At 38.1% G+C, this 13,798-nt stretch overlaps 2 protein-coding genes across 4 annotated transcripts in view; one reads left to right on the top strand and one right to left on the bottom strand.

Moving 5' to 3' along the window:
* Positions 1-11,196, top strand: part of ACMSD (aminocarboxymuconate semialdehyde decarboxylase) — a 45,857-nt gene extending 34,661 nt beyond the window's left edge. For all 3 annotated transcript variants that reach the window (XM_061444242.1, XM_061444306.1, XM_061444173.1), the window contains 5 exons: positions 2,398-2,491; positions 4,037-4,132; positions 4,613-4,785; positions 10,120-10,218; positions 10,453-11,196. In XM_061444242.1, the coding sequence (XP_061300226.1) occupies positions 2,398-2,491; positions 4,037-4,132; positions 4,613-4,785; positions 10,120-10,218; positions 10,453-10,515 (525 nt within the window). In that variant the 3' untranslated portion in view covers positions 10,516-11,196. The remainder of the gene's footprint in view (positions 1-2,397; positions 2,492-4,036; positions 4,133-4,612; positions 4,786-10,119; positions 10,219-10,452) is intronic.
* ZRANB3 (zinc finger RANBP2-type containing 3) overlaps positions 1-13,798 on the bottom strand; it is a 487,195-nt gene that overhangs the window by 355,310 nt on the left and 118,087 nt on the right. The window lies entirely within an intron of this gene.

The raw sequence follows: 13,798 nt of genomic DNA on the forward strand, positions 1-13,798 counted from the left end.
TTGTCGGCTTGAAACTGACCCATAGAGGTTATTTTTCAGAATGCTCAATTTATTCAAGAATTCTGTTAGCACAGCATCCAGGGTATATTTTTATGCTCATATTCAGTCAGTTAGCAACTTCTCCTCTTGGAGATGCACACATTCACAGAGTCACAGCAGGCTGAGGTTGGGAGGGGCCTCTGGAGGTCACCTGGCTCAACCCCCTGCTCAAGCAGGACCACCTGGAGCCAGACACCCAGAACCATGTCCAGATGGCTTTTGAATATCTCCATGGACAGAAGCTTCACAACCTCTCGGGGCAACCTGTGCCAGTGCTTGGTCACCCTCACAGTAAAAAAAGTGCTTCTGGATGTTCAGCAGGAACTTCCTGTGTCTCAGTTTGTGCCCATTGCCTCTGGTCCTGTCCCTGGGCACCACTGAAAGGAGCCTGGTTCTATCTTCTTTACAGTCTCCCTTCAGGTATTTATATACATTGATGAGATCCCTGCTGAACCTTCTCGGGGCTAAACAGTCCCAGCACTCTCAGCATTTTCTTACAGGAGAAATGCTCCAGTCCTTTCACCATCTTTGGACTCTCTCCAGTAACTCCATGTCTCTCTTGCAGACACTGAATCATAGAATGATAAAATACCAGGTTGGAATCAGGGATCACCTGGTCCAATTGGCAAAGCACAACCTAGACTAAATGTCTCAGCACCCTCTCCAGACTAATCTTAAGGTATCCAATGCTGGGGAATCCCACCACTTTAGTGGGGAGATTATTCCAGTGATTGATTCCTCTCCCTGGGAGTAACTTTTGTCCATTACCCCTTGTCTTTTCCATTTGACTCCTTGTAAAAAGGGAGTCTCAATCTTCTTTGTAGCCAGCCTTTAAATACCAGAACATGGTGATAAGGTCTTTCCCGAGCCTTCTTTTCTCTAGGCTGAACAAACTCAGTCTTTCCTCACATTGCAGGATTCCCCCCACTTTAATCATCTTTGTGGACTCCCTCTGAACCCTCTCCAGCCTGCCTATAGCTTTTTTGTATAGTAGGGACCTAAGCTTAACACAGGATTCCAGGTGTGGCTTGACAAGTGTTGAGTACAGTGGGATAATGACATCTTTATCTCTGCTGGTGATGCCCTTGGTGGTGCAATCCAGCATCCTGATATTCCTCTCTTATACTGGGATCTCTCTTTTATACTGTGCATTCTTCAGCTTATGTTTAACACATGTAGGAAGTAACCCCTACCACTTTTAGAAACATCACTGGACAAGAAAAATTGTGAAATTAAGCCGTATTTGATAATGAACATTATCAATCTACCAAGCCATTTATTGAATTGCTATTTTTACTTTACAAATGTAGATGGCAATTACTCCCTACAGTCCAAAAGCTGCAGCTTTATTTATGCATGTATGGGTAAATAAACCCAAATTTTTCAAAACTGTGATAATCTCCTTAGCAACAAGAGGGGGTCCAGAAATACGTCTCACAAAATGAAGATGTTAAATCCCAGTTAAGCATATGAATGACTCTGATGACTATTAAATATAAGCACATAGTTAAATTAGTCAGAATCAGCATCCTGTATTGTTCTGTTTTCCTTTGTAGCTTTGGAAAAATGTATATATTTGAGACAGATTATTGATCAGATTTCAAACTCTTAGGGGGGATTAGGAATAGTTTTAACTTTTCTTAAGCCAGGTAGAAAGCCTAAGGGGACAAATGTAGTGCAACTGCAATGAAAATTTGTGAATGCAGCTGGAACACTTCTGCAAAACCATCCTAAAATGGTTCTATAAAACATTACAAGAATTCATCCTCATACATTTAATGAAACCAAAAGAATGCTAGTATGAGCCAGCCAAGTTTTATGTTGCAAGATTGCTGACAAACACACCTAAAAAAGCATTTTTGTACCATATTAATCTGAGGAACAGTGGCTTACATTGCGGTTTAAACCCAGCAGCAACTAAGTACAGCCACTTTTTCACTTCCCTCCCTCCATGGAAAACCAAAATGTCCTTGATTTAGAGTAAGTACTACTTAGCAACAACTAGAACACTGGTGTGCTATCAGCATTATTCTCATACTAAATCCAAAACACAGCACTGTACCATCAACTAGGAAGAAAACACATCCCAACTGAAACCAGGACAGCTGATTTAAAAGGTATTGTCAGAGTTTCCAACCATGTAGTCTCAAAAAGAACTTTGAAACTGAGTGAGGACTTCAGGATATGGCCCAGAGGAGTAAATGTAACTAACTATTGCTTATCGTTCTTTTTCTGGGCCTATTTTCATTACTAGTACTCATGGTCGGTACAATTTTGCAGATAATCTTTAAAGCACGGCTAAGAACTAAGATGCATTTTGGTATGATTAGTAAAGGTTTAGGTTTCTTTTTGCTACAGGCTGCTGAACAATTAAACTGCTGTCTCTTTGTGCATCCCTGGGACATGCAGATAGACGGAAGGATGTCCAAATATTGGTTTCCCTGGCTAATAGGTGAGTGTATATTTACTTTGCTTAATCTACATTTATGAGCTGTCACTATATTATGCCCAGAAGATTGTTACAAAGGTACTAGTACAGAGAAAAACTACATTATTTTTCTATCAATCTTATATTTTTTTAAGTCAAGTACTGTAATTAAGTCTGTTGTGTAAATTCAGCAGTCATTTGTTTTTAAGCTTGTTTAGTTTGTCTAACTTTCAAATACCTAGAATTAAAATTATTCAGACTAGCAATAGAATCTAGTATTCTTTTTTGTCCTGCGTACAGGGAGCAGATGACTAAGGAAAACTGAATTTTCTCTGAAATGAGATCCTCAAAAATAACATGAGTAAATGAAGGAGTAGGCAAAACCAAACATTACTTCCTAGCATTTCTCGTATCATTTCACAGAAACAGGTTGATCAAAGAAGTTTACATCAACTCGAGCTGAAACAACGTGTACTTTGAAAGCTCCCCATGGATACAGGCAATTATCTAGTTCCTGATTTTTTTCCCCATCTACTAGGTAAATCAGAACATTGAATAACAGGAGGCAGGTTATAATGATATCTGGAAATGTTTAGATGTGATTCCATCCTCATTCTGTTTTGCATTGTTTTGTTTTGCATGATTTTGAACTGCATCCAGTAAAGGTGTTCTGAAAAACATACACAATATACATACAATATATGTTCTGCATTATGCACTGGAAAATCTTTGTGTCCCAAACACCAGTGCATTATCTTAAAACATACCACTTAGTCTTAATCAGAGCAGGCTCAACAACACAAAAAGACTCAAATTCTTGCATTTACTTAACGAAGTATAATTAAAATATTTTCCTACTAAGCCTAATAAGGCTTTGCATCTAAGCATATGGTAAAATATTTGTAGGTATTGTTTCCTCCATAAATGAGGGGAACTCATTTCCTAATTTCAAGCTGGATGTCTGAAGTTAGGCACCTAAACGGCATGATATTCTACATATGTTAGGTGCGCTCAGAAACCAAGGCCCTATGTAGGAACCCAAATTGCTGTTATGTTCCTAACACTGGGCACCCAAGTTACCTAATGGCAAAGAGAGAGGCTATTTCTAAACTGTAGGAACTGGCACTGTGTCATAACTAAACCTCAGATCTGTGTTGAAATATCCACCAACGTATCTGCCCTACTTTCCACACAAATGAAACTCAGAAACACAGGTGAGAGAACCTGGCTTATTCCAGACTTGTCTTTGAGCTAGGATAACTAAGTAATCAAGCCTGCAGTGTGCGTTTCAGGACAAACCCAATCTGCCTGCCAGCTGTCCTAGTGGTGTAAAGTAAAAAGTGGGCTTAGAATTCAGATCTTAGCTTCCAGTCCTGTGTCCTCATTTCAGTTAATTAATGTTCAGATCTGCATTCCTCTAATAGAAATAATGCATAACCTTTGGCAGCTGCTCTGTAACTATTATTTTTTCAGTAGACTCATGGATAATTGAAGAAAATTAACATTTCAAACTCAAATAGGAAAACAAAAAATAAAACTCTCATACAGTAAAGCTTTTTTTGTTCTTAGGCATGCCCACGGAAACAACCATAGCCATTTGCTCCATGCTTATGGGAGGAATTCTTGAAAAATTTCCTAAGCTGAAAGTTTGCTTTGCACACGGAGGTAAGTAATGCACCATGTGAAACCTGTAATTCAGTTGAGCATGATACAGTTGTATTTTCTGGCATGCCAGCTAGTGCTAACCGTAACATGCTAGGGTTACCACTTAAACCTGCAACCAGCTGAGTACTACTACCCCGAAGAAGATAATCTGCCATACAGGCTGCTTGTATGAACACTCTCTAGCCTGTTTCAGCCAGTGTTTGAACTGTTACAATAGTCTTTAAGGGAAGCAAGGAGGAAGAGGAGACAGGAAATGATTTGAGGAAAGGGACAAGAAAGCAGCAGAAGGCATTTAGGCATCACAGGAGTGAAGAAGTGAGGAAAACAGAAAGAAGCTAATGGAATGGAAAGACCTAAAAATCGCCGGTGTGGAGCACTTCCTTTCTAAATAGCTAACAGTAACATTTGATCTGTTGATAAAGTGGCTTTTTTCCCTCCTGCATATTTTCAGGTGCTTTACTAAAAAATTTCTTCTTGCAGGTGGAGCTTTTCCATACACAGTGGGGCGAATCTCCCACGGATTCAATATGCGCCCTGATTTGTGTGCACTTGATAATAAGGTGGATCCAAGAAAATACCTTGGTTCATTTTACACAGACTCCCTTGTCCATGACCATGGTGCACTAAGGCTGCTGACAAGTGTAATTGGAGAGGTGAGTTTTAATGCTTCCAGAAGCAGGAGAGTCATTCTTTATTTAATTTCCTATGAAACAGCGAAAGGAGAAGAGAAGAAGAAAGCAGGAAGAAGATAGCATATTCACCCAGTAAAATCAGAACCTGAGCTACTATAAACCAAGGGGCTTCTTCTATGTTTATAATGTTTTTAATATACAGAGTTATTAAAATGGTGTTTTTCATCAAGGAAATCATGCACTGTGAACCTTAGTTCAGTGAGGCTAGTTCCTTGTGCAAGGTCATTCAGGATGAGACTGCAAGTAAAGACTGCTTCATTTGGAGCCTTGTTTTCAAATGCCTTAATTTTGAAATTCAAGTGTATACTTGACGAAATCAAATTGTATTTCCACTTGCAAAGCTATAGACAGAAAAAAAAAAGTCAATAATAAGTTTTTTGTGAGGATTCTGGAAAGAACATTAAACATCATGGGGTTGAAAAAATATTTTAATTGTTAAAGAGTAAAGAAATCTTTGTAGTTTAGCAACCTGTTTAAATGGGATTCAGCATGGGACAGAAAAATCAAAAACATTTCAATACTTTCTTCTCATTAGTAAATGCTCAGGAAGGGGTTGAAAATGGCATCATTCATGCCAGCTTCCAGTGGATCATTACAAATCAACAAGAGACCCATTATTTGTGTCTTGATCTCTTGACCTCCAGGAGATTCCGCACTTAGCGGACAGATACTTACCAGGTGTCAAAAACAGAAATGCAAGCTCTGACACTGACTTCCTTGTCTCAACAACTGTATCCCTGTTTTCTGTACATGTTATAGCAAATTTCTTTTGGCAGTGCTAGTCCTAGTGAACACTGACGGAGAGATCTCTGTGTCGGGAATGAAGTTTTAGGCATCAGCTGGGTTACTAACACAACACTAGGGCTCCAGACCAGTATTGATTTCTTCTAATTTCTGCTACCAAACTCTAAATAGTAAATATATCATGGCCAACAGCCCAGGACTTTTTACTGTTTACTATGCATTACCTTTTGAATCTAACTGTAGTTTACAGTAACCAAGTGGCTTTAAGTAGGTTTTACTCTAGACGCAAAGATTTTACTAGATGTGATGTGCACATCCATTTTACAAGACACCCAAAGACTTGCAGAGTAACAGTTCAGCACTTGCTTTCAATTATCTCCTTTTCTGAGAAATCTTCCCAAATCTAGACCATGTTCATACTAAGTATATTCTTGTTCTACGTAGTATAGATGGATGAGTCTGGCTCTTGAATTTTAAATTGCCATAACCCTGGTAAGTTAAAAGCTGTGTGACAAAGCATGGCTGAGACCCACAGATTGTTTTTCTGGTCTGATTTTGTTAAGCTGAACCATAGATGTCAAGAACCAAGCAAGAGAGAAAATACAACAGGATGCCTAATCCATTGCTGACAAACTTAACTTTTTCCTGTTTAAAATTCTGTAAAATGGAAGTCTCAGAGCAGTTCTGCTCTAGAGTAACAAGTTAGCTTTGCATCTCAAGGCTGCTCTAAGCAATGGCTTTTGTCTTTGAACCACACTTAAACTGTAACTTCTATACCTTTCTTCCCAAGAAGTGACACATAGACTCTGACCCTTAATTAGCCTTTGCAAAACTGAAATTTAGTTGTTTGAGGAGAGAGAGGCTATGGACTGTAATTTGATAATCTAAAAGTCACTCGTCAATAGCCTCTCTGGTGTCTTGTGTATTTTGCCAACAGACTTCTGAAATTAAGCTCCTTAACACAATAAATTTGTCCAGTGTACTATGTGGGATGTTGGTGTCGTCTTTAATTCTCCTCTGGTTATTTTGAGCTCAATCAATGTGACATCAGGTAGAACCCAGTGCTGAAGAGTCATGAGTCAGATCCCAAAAACATAGATGCTTTTACCCAGACAGGAAAACTAAAAAAAAAAAAAAAAAGGAAGTACATTTTACATTTTCTTTCTCTTATTCAAAGCCTAGGACATCTTATCCTTGAAAAAACATTCACATCACATTTTCTACCTTTACTTTATAAACATGAAGATTAAAAAAGTGCCCTCTTTTACCAACGAAAATTGATGTTCTCCCACAATACCATTTCCCTTAGTCAAATGGTTCAAAAAATGCCAAATATCTCAGTGTTCTCAGTGCAGTCATATATTGGCAGAAAAACACTTATAAGATGGATAAATGCTGGGCTAAAAACAATGTGATTGGGTCTTGAGGATGGCATTGTAACTTCATAAGCTGAAGGTTTGAAATAGGACAGCTCTCCAGAGTACAGCTGAGAGCTGTGCAGGAAGGGCAGTAGTGTGTGTAAAGATGTGCATAGACATGGCTTCAGGTCCCCCGGGAACAGCCATTCCCTGGCATCAGAATGTAATGCGTTGGCTTTCAGCTTATGAATATTAAAATCCAGTGACAGCTGTGATGAGTCATATACATTTAACTTCATCCCTTCTTAGATTTGGGTGCAGGTTAATTGGAGCCTATCCCAGTTCAAGGAAGCAGAAATACACATTTCTGAGAAATAATTTTGTAAGACTGCAGAATTGCTGCAGTCCTTCACTCTCCAACCATGGTGAGGCAGCATGAATACAAATAAACACAAAGCTCCTAATGACACCGGCTATCAAAAGTGAAAAACTGCATTGATGGGGATGAAATGATTCAGTGTATTTCTACAAAATCTGCATCACGGTGATTCCTCAAGAGCCATCACCCAAAGGTGAAACATGCTCTGGCTAGAGTTGGAGCTGAACTGGATATAGCAGTCTGTCCCTTTTTTGATAGACATCCTAACAGTAGGAAAGAATGTGAGATTCAAGGCAAATAGTTTTTACTAACATAAGAGGATGAAGTCAAGCCTGATGCCCTTTGAGATTAATTTTAAGATTCAGGCCCCTATCATAGTGAAAAAAGTTTTCTTGAGTAGGAGGCTCTGATTAACTGACGTTAATCATTAGCCCTATACACCTTTCTGAAAGGAGATATGTGCTAATTAACATATTGAACTGTAAATCCTCTAGGGAAAACTGCCCTTCTTGATACACTTTATAATTATATAATACTACATCCATTATGCTAGGAGTATTATTTATCTGCAGGGACTTCACATGACTTCTCTGAGGCTGGTTGCTAAAGAAAGGTATTGCAATCCCTATTGTATAGGTGGGTACAAAGCTGAAGCTCAAAGAGTATAAACACATAGCCTAATATCACTAGTAGCAGAGAAATAATGTTGCTTCTAAATTCTTGTTATTAAATTACAGCTCTTAATTTTACTGCTACTGAATAGGTAACATGATCAGTTGTGAAAAACTTTAAAGGAAAAGAAAAATATAATTGAAATAATATGTACATATTATTCCAATGAGGGCATGGGATGTCCTTCCCGTTTGGTATATAGGAGATATACAAGAACATAAATCTTCCTGGCTTATTTAACCTTATCATAGAACCTTGACTAATAAACAGCTGGGTTTCCTTCTCCTTTACTTAGAAATACATTTTCTCAAATAAACCCTGTATGTCTATTGGTTGGGGTTTTTTTGCATATGGCGTACATCTGGGTTTTGTCTCTGACGAAAATGTCTTGTTATCAGATTGAATATTATAAACAAGAGAATGTATTCAGCTCCTTAAAAGTACTCACATACAAATCTATTTTGTTCAATCTACACTCAGAACTTCATCTAGTAGACAGAGGGTAAAATCTCTTCTATTCGTGTGGCAAGACTTCTGTAATAAATTATAACACAGAGATATAGGCCAGAACAATAGAATGTGTATCGGCTGCTCGGATTCCGGATAAGGTTTTGTTTAGGTTTTCAGAGACTCTCCGGTGACATCTACTGGAGGTAAAAAAATTTAGAAAGCAACATGACAAATAAGAAAACCTAACCATTTAATAAAATAACTGAATTATGTTTTCTTCATCCTATTTCAGTATTTGTAACTGAGTTCAAATATTATAAAATGTGCCCCAAAATTATAAGCTTCACTTCAAATTCATGAGACCTTTAAAACCATTTATTTTTAATGAAAACTCTGGGTTTCAAATATTCAAGTCTCCAGGAGGTGAAGCTTAAAGGAAAACAGACTTAATAAAATCAAGAGAGTTAGCAGTGTGCGCTCTCCAAGGCAGATAAAATGGGGAAATATTCCTGTATGAAAATGAACCCATAACCACAGGGACCTATTGAGGATATGCCTATTTCTTTTCATCTCTGATAACAGGAATGTTGCATACAGGTTTTTTATTGAATTTTCTCTTCACTGACTTACTTTCAAAAATAAATCATGTCACTTATATTCTCAATACATGTTTCAAATGCACAGCTAATATCCAAGGCCAGTTAAAGTCAATGACATTTTAAAAAATACAGACTTCCAAAAATATATGCAATTTTGTAAATGAGATTTTTGATTTTATCTGTAGCTGAATATTATATTTTTTTAAGTGTTTGTAGTAATTCTACATCGTAACATGCTGTAAGTAGTATCATATTGCAATTACTACACCTTTCAAAGTATTGCACAAAAGGTAACTTTAATTGTTTTGTATTTTTTGTTATATGCTCTTCTCACATAGATATAAAGTTTGTGTGTGTCTATATGTGTGTGTAGTCAAGAATTTCAAATTCAGGAATGCAAATCCAAACACCTTTTCTGAGTTTGGTGGAGAACCTTCTGAGATTCTTAAAGAAATGTGTCAAAACCACTCACACTCATTTTGGATTGCACACCACAGTGCAGAGCATGCAGTGAGACAGAAAAAGAACCAAACACTAAGTCAAGAAACAGAGGAATAATTCTGTGTATCCTTATTGAACATTTAATTATGGAAACACTTCATCAAAATTAATCACTGCATTTTAGGCAAACTACTTGCAGAGCTATGTAGGAGAACAACAGATGCCTTTTTGGTAACATTTCAAACCAGCAGTACAGAAAACCAAGCTGAGGAGGAAATTACCATTTATGTTTTAGTCTCCTGAGCACTATACACTCATGCTCATGGGCCTGGGATTTGCATTTTGAACTTTCTGTCAGAATAAAAATACAGAAAACTTCTGTTTGACACCACAAAAAAACAGTTAACAAATAACCTGTACTTTGTCTCCCAAAATTAAATTCACCCAATAAAACCTTAAGTTGTCATTTTCAACCTTTGTTTTCTTCCTAATGGAAGTTGGAACCCAAAGATTATCTTCATATTCACTTTTGTAATTAATCAATCCAATATATACATGTAATTTCCTGTGGTTTATTATAAATTCCAGAAAAAACGTGCAACTACGTTGTTTAATGTAACTACGTATGTACAACATGTTTTTTTATTGCCAGGACAAAGTTATTCTGGGGACAGATTACCCTTTTCCACTTGGCGAGCTGGAACCTGGAAAATTGATTGATTCAATGGAAGATTTTGACAATAAACAGAAGGTATGATCTTTACATTTGGGGTTTTCTTCCCCTCCTTTCAAGCCTCTGGTTTTAGACCTGAGATGAAACACTGACAAAATCAGTGTAGCACACTGATTTATGCAAAGAGGCCCTTTAGTCTTTTTGCAGCAGTTCATTTTAAAACACAAGTACATTTCAAAACACGAGTAAAAGCATTTGAGTAAAACAGGAATTAAGCACACACAAACATATGTATGTGTTATGTTTTAACAGGATAAACTCAAGGCTGGAAATGCTCTGGAATTTCTGGGTCTTAGCAGAAAACAATTTGAATGATTATAAAGATATTAAAGAGACCAAACTTCGGAAATAATGCTGAATCCTCTCATTTGCATGTGCAACTATACAGGTGAAAAACAAATTTGACAAGTACATTACAGCCTAAACCAAATCCAGAACAAAAACAAGTGTCCTGGAAATGAGTATCCTCTGTGTGTTTGAGGATTTAGGTCATGTTTTAAACAATTCTGAAATTCTAGGTTTCATGGAAAAAGAAAGATTTCCTCTTTTGCAGTTGTAATAAAAATCTCTGAAAGATAATCAGTGTTGTGGTATTAGGACTTGATTCCCAGGAGAAAGAACAGAGAAAATTATGACTTGCATCCATTACATTTCAGTTTTGTTATGCCCAATAAACAGAATTTAAAAGAATCTCAAACCAGAGGTTTTGTTGGAGCCCAGTAAAATAAGACATTTGCCTTTACTCACAGAATGAGGTGGCAGTATACACACTGCAGCTCAGCACTCCAAGCACACGCACCAACACTTCAGAAATGTTGTGATAGGATGAAAAAGGTCTGTGTGTGGACTTGTACTTTGCAGCTGCCACCTACACCACTGGCAACTTCACTCATCTGACGCAATTTGATCAATGCAGTTGTAGGTGTACTAATAATGTATTTGTGTGGGTAATACGTTGTGCATCGCTTTCAAAATAAATACTAGTATTTAGCAACAGTATGGTTTAATGTTCCAGTCCTTAAAAAAAATTGCTTCTTAAAAGTAAGCTTGGCTACTTTAAATGTTGAAATGTTAATGCGCTACGTAGTTGTAGTCCTGCTAGAGGAACGGAAAGATGGTTTACTTTCTAGACTATTGACTGAAATGGGTTTTCATGCCTATCCACTGGGTGCACAGGTGTCCTCCTGAGAGGATTTTATATCAGTCATCAAAATACTGATGAGCACTTCCAGTCTCCATTCTCATGGGATCCTTTGCTGGCTATGCGTGCTGTCACCATTCCCGTTTTGTCTTAAAATGCTCCAGGAAGAATAGAATTAGACAGCATTTGGTTTTGTAGCTGTGTCCATAACAATCCTTATGCCACAGGCTGCAACCAAAAGGGGCTGAACATCAGCAGTTCGTGCTGATACCAGTCTCTGCTGGACTACAAAGAAAGCTTTGTCCTTCTTTAATGTCACACAAAAAAACAAAAAAACAACAAAACAACCCAACAAAAAACACACACCAAAAAAATAAAAACCCACCAAAACCCAAACTAAAACGTAAAAACAAAATAAAACAAGAAGTGGTTTGTGCAGGTCAATTATGTTTTCCTAGTGTGCTGGTTTTGGCTGGAGTGGAGTTAATTTTCTTCACAGTAGCTACTAGTACAGAACTATGTTTTGGATTTGTGTTGCAAAAGGTGTTGATGACACAGGGTTGTTTTTGTTACTGCTGAGCAGTCCTTGCAGAGAGTAAAGATCTTTTCTGCTCCCCACCACACCTCACCAGTGAGCAGAGTTGGGATGCACAAGGAGCTGGGAGGGGACACAGCCAGGACAGCTGACCTCAACTGGCCAAAGGGATATTCCATACCATATAGCATCATGCTTAGTATGAAAAGCTGGGGGAAGCAGGAGGAAGGTGAAGGACATCTGGACTGATGGCGTTTTGTCTTCCCATGTAACAGTTACACATGATGGAGCCCTACTTTCCTGGAGATAGCTGAACACCTTCCTGCCCATGGGAAGTGGTGAATGAATTCCTTGCTTTCCTTTGCCTGTGTATGCACAGCTTTTGCTTTACCTATTAAACTGTCTTTGTCTCAACCCACGAGTTTTCTCACTTTTACTCTTCCCATTCTCTCCCCCATCCCACTGGAGGAGAATGAGTGAGCAGATGTGTGGGGCTTAGCTGCCAACTGGTGTTAAACCACAACACCCAATTACTGCATCTGGAGCTTTACTATATTGCTTCTCCAAATACAGTCCATAAAAGACTACTGGATCAGAAGTTGAAGTAGTTAGCAGCACACAGGTTTGGGCTCTGGCAATACCACAGTTTTCATGTAAGAAGAGACTAGGACCTAGATAAAATAGCTTTAACAATAGCTACTGTCCTCAGGTTCACAAGATTTCTTTTAACCTTTTTTTATTTAAATATCTACATGCAAGCACTGAGCTACTGAAATGTACATTAAATTTCAGAGCTGAAGAAAGGCAACTTCATTCTCATATTCTCTTTCTTTGGCATATTAGATTTTCACACTTGAACAGATATGAGGAAAATACACAGTGATCCCTCCAATGCATTTGAACTGGATTAATTATTCCACAGTTAAGTCAGTGAGAAGGCACTATTACATCTTTTGAGTACCAAGGTCTGGAACCTTTCCAATAGCAAAACCAGTATTTAATTACCTTAGCCTGTGACTGACTGGGTGATTACAGAGCTCTGCATGGCAATTAATTAATATGCATACCCTGCATAACTAATATTAATTTTGCACTGTCAATAGTTAATGAGATTCTACTTACTCTCAAAGTATTTTTAAGACAGGGATATATATAATCTTCCCTTCATCTTCCTTGTTCTTTTCATTAACAAAGGTAACATAAAATTCTAGTTATACACAAGAACATTCTCAATACTCTTCTACCAATTTCTGAAGGAATAAAAAAAAATTCAGTTGAATCCCCGAAGTCCCTCAGTTTTATACAATGATTTAAACAATGAGATAAACCAATGCATTATAAGATTATTAAAGGCACAGAAATAGGAAGAGAAAGATCAGATCCCACTTCCAGCAGAAGTCTTCGTAGTTAAATTTCCTCTGCACATGCAAAATCTTATTTACCTTTGAGGAGGTTAAGGACAAACAATTCATGTCTGTCTATGCTTCATTATGCAGCTGTGTATTTTATTAACATTCTGTTGGGCCTAGGTATAGGATTATAACTCCCTGTATGTAATATGCACCAAACTTGTAAAAGAACTAGTTGACCTAGGTGAAAAAGACCACTGCAGAGTGCTAGTGGCGAATGCTAAGTACAAAAGGGAGGTCTGCAGCTCCCATTTTCATCCACCATAATTAAAACTTTAAAGATAGATTAAATAAAGGCCTCAGCCTGCCAGACTTCACAACGGAACGCTAGCAGTCGAAGTGAACACAATCAAAGCAGTAGCGCGGAGCTCGGCCGGCGGCTCTCCTCCCACACCTGCGCCCCACCGCTGTAAGAAACCCCCCACGAAGGCCGGGACACATAAACCGCAACCCGCGGCTGCTGCCTCTTCCATAGTGATAGCGGGCTTCAACTTCCGAGGAAGACACCAGCCA

This window comes from Pezoporus flaviventris, unplaced genomic scaffold (assembly GCF_033815535.1).
Source record: "Pezoporus flaviventris isolate CSIRO_AGI_PZ_B2104156 unplaced genomic scaffold, CSIRO_AGI_Pfla_v1 ptg000001l, whole genome shotgun sequence".
NCBI lineage: Eukaryota > Metazoa > Chordata > Aves > Psittaciformes > Psittacidae > Pezoporus > Pezoporus flaviventris.